Below are 20,731 nucleotides of genomic sequence, written 5' to 3'. Positions count from 1 at the left end.
CAGCATATGGATCTGTCATGTTATGTCTGTGTTGCATTATTCATTACTTACAGTATAGCAGGGTTAAAAATGAAGTTCTCTTCATCTGCTATGGGAAGCCTTTGTGCTGTATTCATGGAATCACAGTGAGTTTCTGCTCCTGGTGGGACAGGCAGGGAGGAGTATACCTGTCTTTACACTTGCTTTTCTTCTAAAAGATGTGATTTGTTAATTTCAGATCATTAAGAATAGTATTCCTTAGAGACTGACTAGTCAGTTTTTATCTATAGTAGCTGTTTAGAATAAACTTACTTCGGCTGTATTTTTTATATTTGTCCATCACGAGTTGTTGGATAAGAATGGTTTATTGATGTCTTCACTTTTTCTGGATGATCTTAAATCTTAAGAAGTGAAGTAATGAAAACCTCAGAAGGCTGTAAGTGAAGTCTGAGCTTCTCTTGACTGAAGAGGGCAGAAAATGCTGACTGGAAGTGTTTTGATTTGGATAGTATTCCTTTTACTTTTCCAACACCTTATGGTGCAGCTCAAGTCAGTTGGTGTCACAGATTCCTATTTTTGCCTTACATGCTACTTTGAAGCCTTTCACCAGTGATGGGTGGCAGGTAGTTAGTATTTGAATAGCGTTTAGCATCTGTAGAGGTATGTTACCCAGTCGTTGAAGCAGGTCTGGACAATGTCATGTCCTGGACTGTTCAGTCATGCTGTTTACTGTTGTATCTGCTGTAATGCTGAGTTTGTGCAAGCTCCGGTGCCTCTTACCCAGTCTTGCTAGTTGAGCTCTTGGCTTGCTAAAGACCTCTTCTTCCCCAGAAGTTTTAATGGAAGGATTAATTCTTCCTGTACAAAAATGACTTGGTTCTGTGTGTGTAGGTAATGGTGCATGTTTCAGTTAGGTTTGAATACCTTTTTGTGTTGAGCATAAACTGCCTGTCGTCAGTTTTAAAACTAAAAGAAGGGTGCCCTCTCCAATTTGTGGCATGGCTGTTAGGCTGCTGGTGATCTGAGTAGTGGAGGTGTATGAGTACACAGGCTTTATGCCGCTGTCCCAGCTTGATGGCACTTTGAAAGGACTTGTAAAGTAGACTATGGAGGGAGGAAGAGAGATGAAGGCTGCTGGTTTTTGACTTTTGGCTGCTAGTTTGTTTTCCCTCTCTGGGACTGAGGATGTCACTTGCTTAGCTGACTATCTGCCTGTGTGTTTAAGTAGTAGGGATATTAAGCCATGGAGCTTCTTCCTTGCCTACTCTACATTTGACATCAAAGCTTACTGTGAGAAAACAAAAAATGCCCTGAAGGGAGAAAATCAAGGAGATTCATCCTGCAGTTTGGAGAGGAGGGCTGTGATGGAGAATCTAAATCCTCCAGATCTGTCTCCGTGGGTCTGTTGGGGTGTGCCTCTGGTGGAATGTCTGCACTGCTGCCAGGTTTTAGGCCCAACTATCTTTCCAGTTTATGAGGGAGCTGTGAGCAAGAGGAAAGCTGCCAAGAAAAATCAGCAGAGGAGCGTTCCTCTAATCTCGTCATCTTCAGCCTGGAAGATGAGTCCTGTCATCTGTTGCTGGGCCCTGTGTTGCACTGGGGAAAGTGCATGAGTGATAAAACCTTTTAGCTATGTTTTCTTCAGGGAGAGGAATGGGAGAGTAAATGGAGTAATGAGCAGCCTTGAAGTTGTCATGTGCTCTTTTGATTATTTTCTAACTTTTGTTTTTAGGTTTGGGCATCTCATCAGGGTCAGACTAACCTGATTTGTGTCCTTTTCCTGGCTATTAGTAAAACTTCAGCTTTTGAAATTGCTAGTGGGGCAGAAGGGTGTCACTGCAGTGTGGAATGGGAAAATGTCTTACAGCCCAACAGGAATAGTGGGGTAAATGCTAAAAAAATTAAGTAGTCATTCTAGCCAGTTCATGTGGAGCAGGTCCTGTATGTCTAGAAGTGGATGTTGACCTTGAAACCCTTCAAACTGTCAAGGTGCTGTATTTGAAGAGTCCTCAAGATGTCTCCTTTCACTCCATTCAATCTTCCGTTATCCTCAGTAGGCTCAAGAGGACTGCAGAGGTGTAAGGCTGAAGGGAAGTGTCTGTGCTAAGGTGCTTACTTCTTGCAGGATACATATATAGTTTGACAGAATTGTGTTGCCTCAGAGAGCACTTTGCTAGAAGGCTGGGAGGTAGCACGTGAGACTGGGACAGCACACACAAGTATTCAAATGAGTAGAGCAAAATCTGTAGTTGGCAAGGTTTTGTGAACGGTAGGATGCAGCTGAGAAGTTGGAACATATCTTTTCTTTTAAACCATGGTCTCATTTAAAGTATCAGTCAAGTCTGGAATTGCTCACATCTGAGGCCTGAACAGCTGTCTGTGATCCAGCGATAGTTTCGGTTGGAACTCTTGCTGAATGTCAGCAATATCGGCTGTGTTTTCAGATGAGCGTAAATTGACATTTAGTTAAGATTTCAAATGTAAGAGAAATAATTGGTTACTCTCAGCTGGCTTAAAACTTCTTTAATGAAAGAGGGCAATGAAAAGGAAGACCATAATTTTGTGGTAAATTCTGCTATGCAGTGCATAAGCTAATTAATGCTGCACGTTGATGCTCTCTTGCTCAGGCACTAAGTTGTTACGTTGGTAGAAGTGGTTGTCTGTCTAAACTGACCTGAATAATTAGTAACATAAAAACGGTTTTACCTTACTGGAGTCTCACTTGAACTGATCGCTTGACAGAATGCAGGTGTTTGTGTTCTTTACAGAAGACTATTAGAATTCATATTTTTAGTATGGTTTCTAAGTTAACTGAAATTACCCCGGTCTTTTCTCTCCCTTTACTCCAGCTGACAAAGTAGTTAGTAGTTGCAGTCAAATAGAACAACTCCTTCATGATCTCTACCCCATTGTCAAGCAATGTCCTCACCTTGAACATGCATTATTTTTTCAGAACTGCTTGCAAATCTTTATGCTGGTTTCATTCCTAATAGAGTAGCACTGTTAGTGCAGCACTGTCCAGAGCATCCCACAGGTTCTTAGGTGTTCTGAAAGAATACAAAAGCATTGCATACTATGTGGAGACATTTCTTTAATCTGTGTGTGCATTTTTAATGTTCCCTATGCGTTTTTACATTCAGAAGATAACTTGCGATTTCTTCCTTCTGTCCTTTCAGTGCAGTCACCAGAATTCATGCCTATACTGATGGCTGTTTCATGTTCAGCAGTCTACAATTGTCTACTTGTCTTCTCATTGCCCAGCTGGAATAGGCAAGACTGTCTTGCTGCTGCTTCATCCTTGCTGAAAGCTTCTGCAGATTAGCTTTTGCAGCATCGGTCACAAGGATGAATTAAAACCTTTTTGATTACCTCTTGTATGACTCTTCATATCCATCTTCTATCTCTTCACTCATGTTCTTGCTATGCCTTTGGGAACAAGGTATAGAAGTTTTAAGTGGTATTACTTGCTTAGTGATTCATGTAAAATCCAGTGTGAAAAGTTTTCCTCTCTAACCAGCTGTCTTAGCGAGGCTATGGACTTGGGTTTTATTGTTGCATAGGACTCCTACTTTCTGGTCTTGCAGTTGCCTGTAACTTTGCAAATTACTTAAATTCTGAAACCATGTTATCAGAAGCAAATTCTAAGTTTTCTGTGAAGTTCTTTCTGGTCTTTGATCTTTGTTGTATCACAAAGTTCTTCCTCATAATTTTGCGTAAATCGAGAGATGTGATACTGGTTGGTTCTCCTGAGCTGAGTGAGTTTTCTCCTGGAGCTGTACCCTAATCTAGCTTCATGCTACGGATTTTTTTCAGTAGTGTAGTGAATGACACAAATGAATAGACATGCAGAAGGAGAGGGCTGCTAATGGAAAAATGCTGGTTTATGCTGGTTTAAAATAACAGTGAAAACTCACACTAAGAAATTAGCGTTGTTGAGCTTCTTTGTGCAGACTCACCAAGCACAATATGTGCTGTTAACCTGTGGACATCAGAGTAACCATTAAGATGCTCCTGACAGCTGTCCTTCCTACAGGGAAACTGAAAGGGTGAGTTGTGTTTTGTTCTAATAAGCAACCTTGTTGACTGAAGAGATGCCCTCTGGCTTGTATGTGCCTTTACCCGTAATGGAAGTTTAGGATGTTCTAGCGGCCGATATAATAGCTTTTGCATTATGCTGGATTCTACAGCCTGCGTTATCTCTTACTGTACAGGGGTTTTTGAGTATGCATGCATTAATGCTGTTAATGCAGGCTTATAAGATGTTTGACTATTGGAAGAAAAAAAAACCCATGAGCCCTTTAATTTAACACTCCAGTGGTGCTAAAAATCAGCAAAGAGGAAGCACTAAGAATTGCAGCTACTCGAAGTACAAATAACTGCACTTCAGTATTTTCTTTTTTTGAGGTATTTCTTTTTTTTTTGCTGAGTTCTGTTTTTTAAAGCAAAATCCAGTGTCTGGATTTTGTCAGAGCTATTGCCTTTCACTGAGCTCTCAAACGACGATTACTTTTTCTTTTTATTAAACATGTTTAGCAACACTCCTCACAGACAACAAACAGCTTATGCTTGCTAAATTACCTTCATTATGGTTGAGAGTTGAAGTAGGTGGTATAAGTCCTCTGTAAAACACACTGGGTATTTAAATTTTAAAAAATATAACTACTTTATTACTAGATGAGACTGAAGTTTGTGTTTAGGCCTGTCTTATCTGAAAGCTGTAATGAACATTGTTCTCTTCATGGGGCTTTGCTTGTTCTGCTATTTGGTATTATGAAAACAGTCTGTAATGTCTGCTTATCCAGGTAGCAACACAATTGTTACGTGCTTCCATTGCACTGTCTGGAGGCAAATACTTAATTCTAAAGCATGTTCTGAAAGTCTGCTCTTGTGTATCTCTTCAGGAGCATATTAAGAATGTCGTAAGATTTTACGAAGAGCATTGTATCAGCTGTGACTCTTGAAGCCAGAGACATCTCATGGTGCAGTTTCTGTTGCCTCTGAACAATGGTAAACTGTTAAGAGGAGGCAAATGTGTTTAAGATCTGGTGTCTGGCTTTGTAAATTCAGGGAGTTGATTACCTTTATGTGATAATAACCTTTAGAAGTGTATAGCTTAACCAGGGCAAGCATCTGCAGTTACTTTGGTGTGGTGTCTCTGAACAGAGGCAAATTCTGTATATGAAACCTATGTGAAATTTTATTCATCCTCAATGACAGGAATGTACAAGTGTGAATCAAAACAGGTGGTAGAAGAACTTGAGTCAGAAGAGTGATGCACTAAAGGTTTCTCCCTAGCATGTACCCCTGAGGTGATAACAGTGGTTGAATGCTTTTCAGTTTTTTCACCTGACCTTAGTTCTGTCTCAACACTGTCAGGATCCAGCCTTGGCTTCTATTTTCAGCAGAGCATGACCAGCTGAGTACAGTATGTGACAATACCTGTTTGCAGGGAAAATGAGTAGACCACTGTGACTGTCCTGCTGGTCTGTCTTGCTAGCTCCACTTTTTCTCAAGTTTCATATAGAAATCTGCTGTTGATATAATTGGAACTATTCTATGGCAGCCAGAACTAATCACATAAACCATATGGCTTTTTAACTTCTGATGTCTTTGGAAAAAAAGAAAATTCCTACTTTTTTCTGCTAGGCAACCTCAAGACTCCAGGAAATTAGAAACTGGGATTCAGAAACAATGTTTAAGAGTATTTCTACTGAAAATCTTAACTGTTCTTGGTGAATTAAAAGCAAGTGTATTGAAAGGTAGATGGTTCCTATGTACTATATGTTGAAATGAACCAGACAGTTTGCTGAACATCTTTGTCTTCATTTCTGCTTCCTTCCAGGACTGTAAAAAAGCAAGCAGATTTCCAACTTCAGTTAATTGTTCTCCACTTAATCTGAATGTATTTCAAGACAAACTTAGATTTCTTTAATAGAACCCTGCTTCCTAAACTTACTGATTTCTTAAGTTTTGAATGCAGTAATTGCTGAGCTATTTTAATAATCTAAAGTGTAATACTGTCTCTGAGGCCAATAGTAAAAATTTGTATTAATTTTTTTAATGGTACTAGTGTTTCTTCAGTAGTTAAGTGTTTTACAACTTTTTAGAGACTACTCACGGCTCATTCTATGTCATTGTGCCATTTTAATCATAAAAGTACAGTGTTTAGGCTGGAAACTGATTTTTAAATTTTTTTTCGTTGGTGTAATTAGATATATCCCCTTTTTAGGTCGAGTAGAAGTGTAAATAAAAGGATAAGAACTCTTGAACTAAATGTAAAAGAGCATTCTGTACAGCTTTGAAAGTGACAAAAATGGTGAAAGAGTTGGTAGAGCAGAATTTGTGATTGAGACATAATGGTGTGGTAGTTAGAGATCTGACTTGTATGCTGATGTGAGTGAAGACAGGCGTGTTACGCAAACTGGAAGTACTTCAAATGAGAAGTGCTCTTGGCTTTTTTGAGACGTGCTGGGATGCTGGAGGGCACAGTAAAGTCTATGTAGTGCATGTGCTGAGTCCTGTGCACAGAAGTAAGCTGTCCTGTCTGACAGGAAGTGCATAAACTACCATGTCGTGCTGCTTTGCTATAAGCCATAGAGGACCGAATCTGTTATATTCTGCACATCCCCACAGTTTCTGTAGGACATAGAATTTCATAGACTGATACTTAAATGCAGTCTCCTTAACAAAGCTTGTCTGGACATAAAGTCAGTTAAGGCTTTTGGTTTTTCTTTGTGTAATAAGCATTTTGGGGAGCTTCAGAAGTGCGGTTGTTAGCATTGGTTTTGGGTTGAGACCAGAGAGAATGGCTTGCAAGCTTGCGGCTGATACCAAAACCTCAGTATTTTACTTAAAGAGATTATTAGATGTCTTTATTTACCTGAGTTAGAAATAAAGACCAGATGTGAAGTCAGCTAACCATATGGACTTTGGTAGCAAACTGAAATGAAAACTGATTTACAGTATTTTATGCAGAAAAAAAATTGTTTTGAAGTATATGTTTATAAGCTCTGGATGCAGCAACCTTCCAAATATCTGAGTCCTTGTTATTTTATCAGATTTATCTTAACTGCTAACAGATCTATGTTACCTGCTAACCAGGGGCAACCCTGCTAACTTTGTATTCACACCAATCTGAAGCTGTGTGGCTACAGTCAGGAGTATTCTTATTTGTGCCAGTATTGGGGTTATATTTAACATCTGGACTACTTGTAATCATCTGCAAATGGCCCATTAGCTTTTGTGGTATCCTCCTACCACTGTTCAATTCAAATCCAGCTGGGTTTGCTATAATGTCTTATTTAAAAACAAATGTCAATGTACTTGAGGCAAAAATACCCTTAGGAAGAGCTGTCTCTTGCATATTTTGCTCTGGTTACTCCACTTGAGAAATCCTTGACTGTACTGCCACTTCTGTGTGTCCAGTGATATTCTCAAACAGCTATTGCAAGGAAACTTACTGAATGCCATTTGTGGAAGATTTTAATTTACTTGATTTTTAAAACCTAGGGTTTTAAGAACAGACTGAATTCTAGCAAGGTAGTTTGTCATGTTATGTATTTTTTTTGTGGGCTGGGAAAGGCATGTAAAGCGGAGCTGTTTTTCAATGGTGCATGGTCATCTTGCGTGCTAATGGAAAATCTACTCACTGCATTTTCTTTCTTTGCTCTTCCTTCAGTCTTGAAGATACAAAAATTTGTTCTGTGGTATAGTTCCTTTTAGGCATGGTGTGGTTATGGAGGTAGTTTCCAAGGTAGATGCAGCGGTAACTAGACTCCATTATCTTTTAAACCTTAAAAATACACACTTATTTCATATAAGAAAAATATCTTTAGAACTGAATTTGGAAAGATTAGATTGGAATTGCCTCAAATCCAATTAAGCCACACTGCATGGACGTCCTGGGAATATAAATGCAATTACTGTAAATTTGTACAAACTGATTTGTTGCATTATCTTGCTAATCTAACATACGGTACTTTTTGTGTCCATATTGCAGACGGCAACTCCAAACTAACATGGCAGTCAGACTGTGTGATGTGGCTTCTCTGCTTAGAAGTGGTTCGTGGGCAGCAGAGCCTTGGACTGGGGTCTGTGGGATTTTTCTTAAATTCTGTAGGATACTTCTTTACATGTTAATAGTGCTGAGGCCATACCAAACTCTTTAATCTCTCATTTGGAACGTTAACTCTCTTCTACACTTCATTACAGGCCGTAGGTTGTGTCGCTATTCTGTGAGAGCCTAGAACACACTGGCGTACCATGACAACTTTTTCTATAATATGGTGATCTTCTGTAGAAATTATACTGCAGTGGCTTGCCTTTCTTCTAATTGCAATTAGACTTCAGTACTAATTCAAAATACCTGGTGGATAATTGAAGAGTAGTATTGTACTAAAATGGTTTTGGTATGGTCTGAATACTAAATTGCAGTAACTTTAAAAACCTGTATGCTGTGTATTTATGATTAAAAGTAAATTTGCAAGTCTTATTCTAAGCAATTGTTTGAAAAGTGAATTAATCTCAAACTCTTTCTCTGGGTGGAAGATACTTAGTAACTGCTCAAGATGTACTTTGTTTTATGAACAGTTGTATTCAACCTATCAATGGAATATGCATTATTTGTAAAATATTAGTATCACTTTATTCAGAGCAGATGGTTCTATAGCTGAGAAATGCTGGATTTCAGCACACACAGGCTACTGCAGCTGTTCACTTGAATGCTGGCCTAGGATTTCATTCTTGTCACCTGAACGTGAAAGTAAATGTGCAGTTAAGTGAGGATTGTTTGTCCTTGCTTAATCCTGCTAATTTTGATTAATGAACACTTTGAGGAGAAAAGGGGTTGGGGGGGAAGCAGTCCTAGAGAGCATCAGTCAGAGCATGGCATTTGTGGCTTGCTAGTGTTTTGAAAAGTTATGTATTTTAATTGGGATTGTCTACTTTCTCATCCTTGCAGCAGACTTGTTTCGTCACAGTGCCAAGAGCAGGTTACCCCTGGGAGTTTGACAAAGGGGAAGAAAATGTTCCAGTTTTAGCTCCTCAGGAAAACTCAATCACATTTTTATATCAAATGCTCTCAATAGATATATCTTGCCTTTTTTTTTTGCATTGTGCTGAAGTGTAACCTCTTGGAAAATACTTCTGTGTGCAGACCGTAGAAATGTGTTCCCAGGAATGTCTGAATTGTGGTTTAAGACACTCAGTTTTGCCCCTCTCATGTTTTTAGGAAATGCAGATTTGCATTCCCTGAGTACAGTTGACCTAATCAGCTGTTTGGGTATGCATTGATTGCATCGTGCTTTGAACAGGACAGTTAGGACAGATATCCTCCAGAGGTCCTGATGTTACACTGGGGTTTTACAATAGACTTCTTTTTGTGCGAGAACCAGAAATACGAGATTGGATTTCAGTTTGCTGTGTTTTTTAGTGAAACTTCGAGTCTTGCTTTTGTGTTGAAATGTTTATTACTGGAGCATTAATTTATAGAATTTTCTGCTGAACATTGACCTGTGTAGTTGGTCTCAAACAGGGCAGGCTGCCCAAGTCTTGAATGTTAAGCTGCCATTAAAAATCCCCTGTATTTACCGCCTTGTTACTATTGAGTGACTGACTTGAGATGTCAGAGAGCCTTTTGTACATGTAGTAGCTTGTGGAGAAGTATTGACACTTCTCCAAATGATTGCTGCTGTATCTGCCAATCATAGTCAGTTACTTCAGGATGAAACACCGTAGTCCCTGGAGTGGTTATCGTTCCTGTAACTTGATTTGCTTCTAGACATCAAAATAAAGTATTAAATTTAACTGTTTTAAGGGTGCAGGGGAAGGAAAAAGGGAGAACCAGGAAATGTCAGTTTAATAAAATAAAAGCATTTAAAAATCTCCTTCCAAGCTGTGGTGACAAAAGTTGACCTAGGGCTTGTCAAGGAAGAATTTGTTCTCCATCCCAGCATGCTCATGTATCTCTTCAAATTAGTAGTCTTGCTTGCTTCTATTGCTGATGAGAAACAGGCTCATGATACAGTTAACACCCACTTCCTTTTTGAAAGTAACCAAGTACTATCACTTTAAAAGCTACATTTCACGTAATTTCAGTTTTAAGTTTATTACGAATTGATTATCCTTGCAACAGGCCAATTCTGCTTGATAACTTCTATACTAGAAAGGCTGTGATGCCCCTAAATGAAGGGAATGGGGGAGGATGGAAAGATTTGAGTGTTGACGTCACTGAGAGAAATTCTAGAACATTTTAGTGACAACTTTATTTGCCTGTAAGCTTTTGAAGTATTGCCCTGACTAACAGTTATCCTTCTGTATTGGTGTTGGGGTGGGGTTTTTTGCATATAGAGTCAGAATATGGCCTTGGCAATACCATTTCTGCATACTAACAGGTATTTTAGATTCTTATCTGGGATTTAATAGGTTGTGAAATATTTTTGATGGCTCTTGTTTTATGTGTTTTTCAGCAGGTAATTGCTGCCATGGAAACACAACTGTCTAATGGACCCACTTGCAATAACACAGCCCATGGTTCAACCGCCATAAACAATTGCTCATCCCCAGTTGATTCTGGGAACACAGAAGACAGCAAGACCAATTTAATAGTCAACTACCTTCCACAGAACATGACACAAGAAGAACTGAAGAGTCTGTTTGGCAGCATTGGTGAGATAGAATCCTGCAAGCTTGTCAGGGACAAAATAACAGGTATGTTGTGTTTGGGATTGTCTGTATCTTTTCATTTTCCAAGCAGTGACTTCTCAGTGTTTTGCAATTCTCATAAATCACAGAATAAAGGCAGAAGAAACCAGTGCTGATGTTGTTAGTCAGAAGGAACTTAGGTTCGTTGTTATCTGGATTCTACATCCAAAAATTGTCAGTATTTGCATTTAATATAGGTTCATATGAATGCTATAAATGCCAACAGGGTATTTAAAGCTTTAGAGTCTTTGGAAAGAAGATTCAGATGTGGAAAAGCAGATATTTATACAAGGTTTACTTGAGTTTTTATTCATCTCCATTGGAGTCATAACATCATGAGCTCTAGTTGATGCAAAACTTCCTTTTTCAGGGATGCAGGTAGTTACACTTGTACCTTGCAGAAAGGCAGACTACCATATTTTGTAGGTAAAGCTGCTTTTGCACTGCAGCATTTGAGCAATTTCTTTAGGATATACACTTGAGTCAATGTGCGGAGAGTACAAGTATGAACTGCAGTGTGATGTATTCTATCAGTACTTTATTTTAGCAACAGCTGGTGCACAGGTCACGTGTATTTAGAACAATTGTTTAAGAACCACCTTAAAACAAAAATAAAAGGGTTGTTGGCAAAGTTCAGTTTGTCTCATCTCCATTTTCCAGTTCTAAGATCTCAAAAATCACCGATATACCATTTCTGTCGACATTTCATTATGTCTGTTAAGAAGTGTTGACTTGGATACTTTATTTCCTGGCTTTTTGCAGAGTCCTCACATACCCAGCTTTCAAGAACAGTTCTTTAATTTCTGTTCTTGATTGCAGTTCCTGAATGTGCTGGTTCGTCTCTGTGTTTAAAACTACTCCTCTTCGAGGCTGCATGTACTCTATGCTTTGGTTTAAGGGATGGAAACAGTACTTCCCTATTACCCAAAGGTAGTGGCAGAACATGGATGTTTTTCTCTCACTAAATAAAAATTTTGAGTTAGTGTTCTCTGAGAAGCAACAGCAGGAAGTGGAAAGACAAAAGCCTTAGTTGACACAGATCATGTGTGCCTTCAGACCCTGCTATACATTTGTGTTAATGGCTTGGGTATACTGAAGGGATGTTGCCCAGCTGTGTACATGAATAGTGGAGGAAAGGCTTCAAAACCTTCAGGCAGTTCTAGCACCAACTCCAGGACTTATCTTCGGTATGCTTGCTTCTTTCTGCCATGCCAGAGAAGGAAATAAGTCATGACACCTTTTAGCCCAGTGATTCAGACACTGTGTCATCAGTACAAGGATGATGCTTAAGCAAGGACACGGCAGCAAGAAGGTATGAAGGGGAATGTTTCCCAAGTGTTTAGTTTGTCTACATCTACACCTGCTGAAGATGAGCAGAGCTAGCTGAAGGATCTCTTCTCCTAAATTTGACCACTTAGTCTGCTGCACAGTGAGAATAAATTTAGCCAGAGCCTGTACCTTTTTTGAATAATACAAAGTACTTTAATTGCTAGTGCTAATACCAGCATTCGGCTAATACACAGTTAGTGAAAATATGGCACTGAATAATTACCATCTTTTTTGAGGATGTTTTTTCTCTGTCATCATTTTTTGCATGCTGGATACAGCATTTGTGATCATTCATGGTAAGTTTCTTTTTGTGCATGGTATGAGAATAACCTGTTATATAAAAAAAAGGATGATTTTTGTCATTGGTTGCTCCTGATCATAGGTCTTGGCTATTGTCTTCTAAAGAGTTTTGTTGTCAGACTACAGTTCTGTGTCCCCAGTCACAAGGTAGATTCTCAAGCCCTGTTTCCTGGACTTCCTGCAGTTCAGCTCTGTACAGTGTCTGTCAATTTTATACTTGACTTCAGGTACCTTAAAAAGTAGAAACTAAAGAGAAGTGTCCATACTCAGTCCTAGAGACGTGATGGCTGTACTTCCAAGACTGCAAAAATGTTTTTTTTTAAGTCTTGGTCTTTTTAGTGACTGTCCTACTTGCAGTTTAATTCAAAGACAAATTCCCCTTAAACAAGGGAATCCTGCTAGAAGAGTATGACTTTCAAAAGATGACTGCCAGAGTGTATACCTCTGTGTTGATGAATTCACCCAGGCCATACTTCCTATCTCCTTCTCATTCCAGTTAGTGATTGATGACAGCTTACCCTCCCTCTGAGGTGGGGACCATTTAGTGACATAAAATGAATCAAGCTAAGAGGCTGCTTAGAGCCCAGCATCGATCCTTTAGCTTCCTTCGTTTTGAATAGTCTCTGGCTGATTTCTGTGCTGTTCAATGAAAGTGCTTTGCCTCTCCTTAGTATCTGAATGACGAGCATTTCTTCCCAGTGGCTTGCGCTAAAGACATTGGATAGTTAAATCTGTGAAGTACCTTGCTTCAGCACAGTAGCCTTGGCTACTGAAACCACTGCTTTTAGTCTTTCTGGGCTGACCAAACCTCAGATCTCTGCTAGTGACCGTGAAGAGTACTGAATGTGCTTGGGGATGCCAAAGAAACTAGATTGGGCTGATGCCACGCCTTGCTGTCTTCAGCTGAAGGCTGGATGATGCAGAAAACAAGCCTGTATTCTCTCTAGGTAATGACTTCAGTGCTTTGAAACAAAAGGATCTTTACTTAGCGGTTTCCTGACCTTTTGTTCCAGGAGTGGAAAGATATAAATGGTACTTAATCAGACAGTGGGATGGCTATTCAAAGTGTTTCTCTGTCTTGCAGATCTGACTTCACATGTTTAGCATTCCTTATTAAAGTTGCTTAAGGATTACAAGCTCCTCCCAATTAAGAGGCTGCTGCAGGCACAGAGAAGCAGCCTCAAGGTCTTAATGATGGATGTGCAAATTGCCCACATCCCTACATGATGGTTTTGATGTTTTATATGCTAGAAGCTCACATTGCTGCTACTTAGTGTCAAAAGACTCCTTGCCTGGGAATAGAATGGAGAAAGACTTAATTGCAGACTTCTTGTTTGAAGGTGCAGTGTCTTCTGTATATCATAAAGTGATGCCTTAAGAATGATCCTCAATTTAAATTTCATTCTTAGTAGGTAAGTACTCCGAGGCTGGAACTATTGTAGGTAGGAGCTGGTGTTTCTACTTGATCAGGGAGACCTCCTCAGCTTTGAGGCATACATTCAGCTGCGAGCAGAAACGTTGCATCAATCTTGTTCTAAAAAGTGTTAGTATAAATAAGATTGAGAAATGTGGTGTCTGACCTTATAACTGCATTGGGAGCAATACTTCTGATTTAAGTAGCCTGCAGCAAGATTGCCTTGTGTATGTGGATGCTAGGGAGAGAATGCTCTAGCTCTAGTCTTATTCTTACTCATTTTCAGGTTTACCACAGAGTTTTTGTAAAGCACATTTTCCTTTAGTTTCTGCAGTTCAGAACAGGGATTGTTACTGAGTTTCTGTGAAGGAAGAGATTTGGCATGAATTTCAGAATTACATTGGTTAATTCCTGTGTTAAAACAGTAGTATTTTTCATCTTAAATGAACTGTCATGGGTACTAGATACTTGGCAAATACCTTTAATTGATGAAAAGTTTAGGGGAGCATAAAAATTGAAGTATACTTTCATACAAGCTAAACTGCAAATGAGAATTGAAGGGTCTAAGCTTTGGTCTGCCTTTGTCTGTCTAATTCAGGTTGGTCTGCATCAGTATTGGATGCATCCCCTTTCTGCTTCATGAGGTGAAACTTCATTTATGACATGCTAGAACTGAGAACTGTTTGCCAAGTAGATGAGGCAGCTCCGGTATAGGAACACTAAGAATTCTGGTAGTATCTGCAGTGGTGAATGCAGTGAAATGTGCAGGTGAACCCTTTCTCAGCCAAGAGACACTTTGAAGAAAACAAGAAATATTAGAAGACAGTGTCACAGTCCCAGATGATAGCCCACTGATGTGATCCACTAGCAGATTTTAAGACATGAAGAAGCCTCCTGCACATACTGGGTCACCAGTGCCATGTGTTGAAATTCAGAGGCATCAAGGATGGGTACTGCCGTCTTGGCCCAAATACTTTGTAAGAGCATCCTGTGGATGTGAACCAAATTATCTCCCACCCTATTATTTAATACTCAGTCTGCAGTCACATCTGCAACACTAGAATGCATTTAAGACATCATTATAGCAGTGCCCCCATTTCTTGAAGCTGCCTATGCACTTTAGAACTGAGATGAGTTGAGCTTGAGGGCCTCCCTGTCTCTGTAAAAGCTACTGGGGAGAAGGGAGGCACCCTGGGGTTCACTTTTCAATTTCATGTGAGCAGTGTGAAGCCTGTTTCTAAAGGGCTGTTCTAGTAGTTTCAGTAATGTTTTTTTCCATGGAGTGGAATTTGTTAAAACAGCATGGTAATTCTTTCAACCAATGGTGCAGTGTATTGTCAACATAAAATTTGTCCCTTACTGATTTTTATCTAAGGGTTAGTTGTGAAGGAGGTAGGGGAGAATGCTGAACTGCGTGAGGTTCTTGCTGGTTATCTCCAGGTGTTAGTTCATGGGCACAACTTGCTGTTGGGGCAACATGGGTAGCTGGAGTGAAGTTTACTTGCTCAGCTAATGCAAGAACACTGAAGGAATTCTCAGCAAGAATTAAAATAGCTCATTGTTGTCCTGTTTTACTGAAGGTGCAGAAATTAAACCTTGATACTAATGAAAATTTTAAAGGTGCTGATTTAAAGGATGCTGAACAAGAGTCTTCATGGGAGAATCCAATCAACAAGAGCAGCATCTGAGAAGTGGGGCATGAATGTCACTTATCTTCACTTGCTAACCAGAGAATCTCTCTGGATTAAGTCATTGTGCCCAGATATTTTGGAGTCAATGTTACTCTTACATGCTTTTGACTAATGCAGATCTATGTAAGTACAAGGTACAAAACTACAATGTGAACTAATTACAGTACTACAATAGGTTAGAGACCCTGGTCTCAACAAAGCATCATAACTGAATTCTTTTCAGCTACTTTAGATAGCTGTTTAATTTAGTTTAAGCACTTTTTCATATTTAAAAGCAGCAAATAACATATTACTTAATATTAAGCTAAAAATACTTTGAATGTAAGGGGAAAATTTAAGGTGGGTTTAAGTCTTAATTAGCAAGCTGCCCCTGTTAAAACACTCAACAGCATAAGCTTTCTGCTTGTGCAAGACAGATGGATTTAGCAGCTGTTGGCAAAATTCAAGGGACAGTGGTAGCTACCACTTAAAAATGGCTCCTTAGTATGGCAACCTGCTTTTCTGGAACTTGAATATAGGTAGAAATGCCAATGAATGTGGTGTCCTTAAAAAAAGACTGTTCTTCTTTTTAATGCGCAGAGTCTTCAGTGCAAATTAAGTTGTACATGTGGAAGCCAAATGCCTAATTTTCACGCTGTGAAATAATCTTCATGATTTCAGGCCTTTGCTGGTTTGTCATTTACCCAAGAATGCTTGTGGAGTTGTTAGCTAAATGGAAACTTTGTGGAATTCAGACTCTTAAGAGAGCAGCTGAAATCAGATGTCATCAGTTTGGAAGAATTTCTTAGTTTTCTCGTCTTCAAAGCTCCTGTACTGTTCTCCTAGTGTAATAAACACATACTCATAAAATTTGCAACTTATAAAAAAGAGCTTCTTTGTTAATAGGTCAGTTTTTCTTGTCTGTTCAGCACTGTGTTTGAACTAGTCATATGTAGAATTCTTCTGCTCGTCAGCATGCCTGCTTGTAGTACCTAGAAAATGAGGCAGGACTTCTTTATAGAGGTCTAGCCAGGAACAGTTTTTCATGTCTGTGGACTTGTAGCTGTGAAGCCTTGGTAATAGACTGTTCCAGTGAGTATAAGGAGCTAGGTGCTCACCACCGGAAAGTTTTGTTGCATCACTACTTCCTGCGCTCTAAACCTGAAGACAGAGCAAGTATGTTTCAGGACATTCTTGCTGATAGTTGTTACATGGGCTTGGTTTTCAAACTTGATCTAACTGGCTTACTGTGAAGCTTACATGGGGATTGAAAGCCTGATCCTCTCGCATACCTTTTTCTAAACATCTGTGTTCCCATTTGGTTTGTGGCTGGTAACGCTCTGACACATTGTGGTGGGGTTTCTTTATGGTCAACATTTTAGGCTCTCAGAGTAAAATCCTTCAGGCTTTATTTTGTTACACTTCATTTTTATAGACTTTTACAACCTAGAAGTAGTACAGCGTGATGGACTGGCATGTAGGAGGGTCACATTTCTTTCTCGTTCTGTCTTGTCAACTTTAGTTCCACAGGAATGGACATATCTGTCTTGTTTAATTGTGCATATTTCATCTTGCCCTCTGCAGATACTAATTTCTCAGATACTCGGAAGTGTGCCCATTAACTGTTTTACACATAGTGCAGATTCAAAATGCAGCACACAACTCAACAGGTGTGTACAGTTCTAAAAAAAAGTGCTTGTAAGTTGAACACTTCCAGAAGATTGTTGTTGCAGCTGTAGTCAGTATGTTTGCAGTTAAAGTTTGTACAGAAATAGTTGCTGATACTGAAGTTTCTCATGTGTGTTTTCTTCTTTCATTGGAAAACCATGGTAATAAATGTAAAGGATTCTTCTGGTCACAGAAGAAAATAGAAAATGTGCATGGAGTTGGACATGATGTCATCAGAGCTGAGCTTATGTTGTGAACAACATACCAGTTCATAACATTTGTAGTAATTCACTGAGTGCAGTGTATAAGCAGTCAGTGCAGTGTCAGGAGGGACTCTACACTGTCAAATTCTTGGTTATGGAGTTCTCTAGTGCAGAGTCTGAGGAAACACCTGGTGATGAATCTGAACTGCAGTCTGCCCAAACAACTGAAGCTGTGAGATGGAGAATCCTTATGTGGGGTAGGTACTCTGTCTGAGCAGAGCATGTGTGAAACACTGATGTTTTAGTGATAGCTCTTAACGCTTGCTGTGACTTTTATAGCAATCTGCTGGTAAGCAAGGGAAAGATATTGTGTGTCCTCTGTTCCTCAGTGGAAGTAGTAGAAAGTGTGAAGTCTGGCTGCTTCAATCTACAACATGTGAAACTCATTAACCTCTGTAGTTTTCTCTACTTCTGTTGTACCACTGCAAAAAATCGTAGCCCATATTAGTGTCTGGCAAGAGCAGAGCTGTTGGAAACCTTGTGCCTTGTCAGTGCTACTGCGAAGCACCTGGCTTTTCCTGTATGTGAACTTTTTAAGTTTCAGAATGGTCTTGTTCAGTTGAGACTAGGCTGCCAGTTTCTTTCAAGTCTCTTGTCACAATCACTTTGAACAGTGTTAGCTTATTCTTCACCCTTAAATCTTTCACTGGCTTTCATGTACAACTAATTCTAGGACATTTGTGAGAGGAGTTCTGTGCTAGCTGCTGCTTAGTGGTGTGCTGAGGTAAGGAACAAATTCTGGCAGCCTGACAGTTTCTGATTTGGATAGGCATGTGGACAGAAGGTGTTGCCTGGCAAACCGTATCCAGCAGGATGCCTTATGCAGAACTTGATTAAAATGTGAAATCAAGAATTAAAAAACAATGGATTTGGAGGCAAATTTATGTTTGTATATGGTGACTGTTTGATCTCTTCTCTGAAGCAGCTTGTTTCAGACCTTGAAGCACAGATTTTGTGAGTAGATGTGAAGAGGAAGGTGGTCCTTACAGCAGCTTTTTAATTTTCAAGATAGTCCATGTTTTGAACTCTGCAACTGTTAAAATGCAATCTCTGATGTGGCCTAGGCACTTGGTGTGTTGTAGCCCAGCAGTAAAAAAGTAATTTTCATCTTTGTGTTCTTGGTGGAAGAAAGCGCAACAGCAGCGTTGGCCTACTTAGTTGGTAGCTGATGTACTGTACTATTATCAGGACTACAGGTTTTCTAAAAAGCCTTATGTATGGATCCAGAGCTCTCTTAATGGAGTCTTGCCTTAAGCCCATTAATACTGTAGCCTGTAGTTACTCTTCTCTGATTCTGCGTATTGCTATTTAACGTTGAAAAGAACTTAGAGGCATTTAGTGTGCTTTTTTCCTAGTAAACTGCATAATTTATTGCACTTTGCATGTCTCCTGGAAGTGAGTCACGCAAGCAGGTGAAGATGAAGGACTTTATTCATCTTATGTTACTCAAGAGAGCACTTGATTGTCTTTGCCTTTCCATTTGCTTTTCACTCTTGCAGGCACAACACTGTTTTGACCTTTCAGAAGTTTGTAGGCTTTGTTTTTACAAATAAAAAGGTAGAAAACCTGTTTGACTAAACCTGTTTAGTCTGTCCCAGGGAATCAGTTAAATTGCCTAGTTAGTTACTACTACTGTCGTTGAGGAAATGCTATTTTTACAATGGTCAAACAGTCTATTCATCTATGTATTAACTAACTCGAATTAAAGAGCTGATTTCAGTATACAGCATAAAGAAGTACTTGATGTTTTAAAACTGGAACTCTTTTTATAAGGCTAAATATGATTAGGGACCTCTGTAGTGAATCAGAACATCACCTTCATTAAATCACTCTTGCTTTTCAGCAAGCACTGTGCTCTTTGGTGGGCGGTTGATGCAGTGTGCATTCTCCTGCTCTTTTCTGCAGACAAATCAAAATTCACTTCTGTCAGTGGTTGCAGTAACTTACAAAAAGCTTGTGGAAGCATTGGGTCTCACAAGTTGGCACAAATCCTCGTGATTTGGGATATCTTGTGTGCTTTTAGCAGAGATAGTGCTCTCTGCTTCCACCTTCAGAATCCCCAGGCTGCCTGTTTGGCATGTCTTATCATTGCTTATTCTTTCACAGGTCCTTGAAGATATATATTGCTCTTATGTTGTAGTGATTCTAGGCCAGCTGTTCAAATAGTGGAAGCTACTGCGTATTAAGAGACCTTGAGTAATCTGAGGTTCTCATAGGCACCACTGCCTTTCAGGGTGACTGCTGTGAGATTAATGCAAAGTATTTATAATAATCAAGGTGCGTTTTAGGGAAGGCTGCTTCAGTTCAGGTGGTAGTGTTACTGACCTGCACACCTTGAAGCCCTTTCGCTCCAAGATGTCATATGGCTTATTAGGGCCTGGATATTCCTTCAGAAAGTGGATAATTCCTCTCAGCCACTACAAGCAGACTGGTAAGTAGTAAGACCTAAGCTGCAGATATTCCTAACTGGTTTGTGGTTGGTCCATTATGTATTGAAGCAGCTGGTGTATTGTGTTAAAGAAGCAAGACCTTAAATATGTGCAAGGAATTTTCTTTAGCTTCATGTGTTTATACTTATCTTGCTATATGAAAGCATTTAATTTCTAAATTTTATTTTCTTCCATCATGGTACACTTCAGCTGGCAGTTCTTGGAGTACAAATTTGCCAGGATGACATCATGTGCACAACTATAGAAAAGGATTTATACTATTCTCTGGATTTTTTTGTTTTCCTAGAGTATGCCAAGTGTGAGTAGTAGTAGGTAGAAAGTTGTAGAAGGCAACATAATTAAAATGTGCAACCCTCTAGTTTTAGTGACATGGAACTTCGGAAAATAAGTGACAGAAATACAGCTCCGATTCTGCATTTCATTTGATTCCTTTATAACTTTTGTAGAACTGATTAAAACTGGAGTCTGAATTCTTTCCTGTCTTCTGAGTTTCTAGAGCTATCGAAGATAAGATCTGCTATTTTTTCTGCTGGTCTTTCTGGTGCCTGTGGCTTCATTCAGATTAAGCCACAGCCCTTTGTGAAATGTATTTGAAGGCTAATGTTGCTGCACAGTGGCTATGAAGTCTTCTGTCTATAGCAAGATGCATCAACTATCAACTCTGTTCTGGTTTTTAATTAAAAAAGCTTCCTTCTGGAAGACTTTTGCTGTGCTCCTTTAAGAATTACTTTTTGGAGAGATTTTGGTTTCACGTAACGAAAACATCAGCTTGTCTCAGCATATCCTTTTCCTGTGTGTATTCACCAACTACAATGAGAAATGCCTTGTTCTCTCCTACTCAGTATTGCAGATTAATAGTTGTTCTTTTTTGTTAATCACAGCTGTTAAAACTGAAAGAATGATATTTCCCTTTGACATACGTGCAAGGTCATATTTGTTGAGTTGACAGTTGACACA

The 20,731-nt window shown here is 39.3% G+C and overlaps 1 protein-coding gene across 4 annotated transcripts in view; it reads left to right on the top strand.

Annotated features, from left to right (window-relative positions):
• Nucleotides 1–4,427: 4,427 nt before the first annotated feature.
• ELAVL2 (ELAV like neuron-specific RNA binding protein 2) overlaps nt 4,428–20,731 on the top strand; it is a 52,297-nt gene continuing 35,993 nt past the window's right edge. For 2 of the 4 annotated variants that reach the window (XM_010131057.1, XM_010131056.1), the window contains exons 1-2: nt 7,998–8,069; nt 10,446–10,686. In XM_010131057.1, the coding sequence (XP_010129359.1) occupies nt 7,998–8,069; nt 10,446–10,686 (313 nt within the window). Of the gene's footprint in view, nt 4,487–4,653; nt 4,669–7,975; nt 8,070–10,445; nt 10,687–20,731 lie in introns of those variants that run through there. The other 2 variants (XM_010131059.1, XM_010131058.1) reach the window with 2 other exon arrangements.

Source organism: Buceros rhinoceros, unplaced genomic scaffold, assembly GCF_000710305.1.
Source record: "Buceros rhinoceros silvestris isolate BGI_N320 unplaced genomic scaffold, ASM71030v1 scaffold9952, whole genome shotgun sequence".
Lineage (NCBI taxonomy): Eukaryota > Metazoa > Chordata > Aves > Bucerotiformes > Bucerotidae > Buceros > Buceros rhinoceros.
The sequence above is the reverse complement of the archived record's forward strand: the minus strand, read 5'-3'. Positions and strand labels throughout refer to the sequence as shown.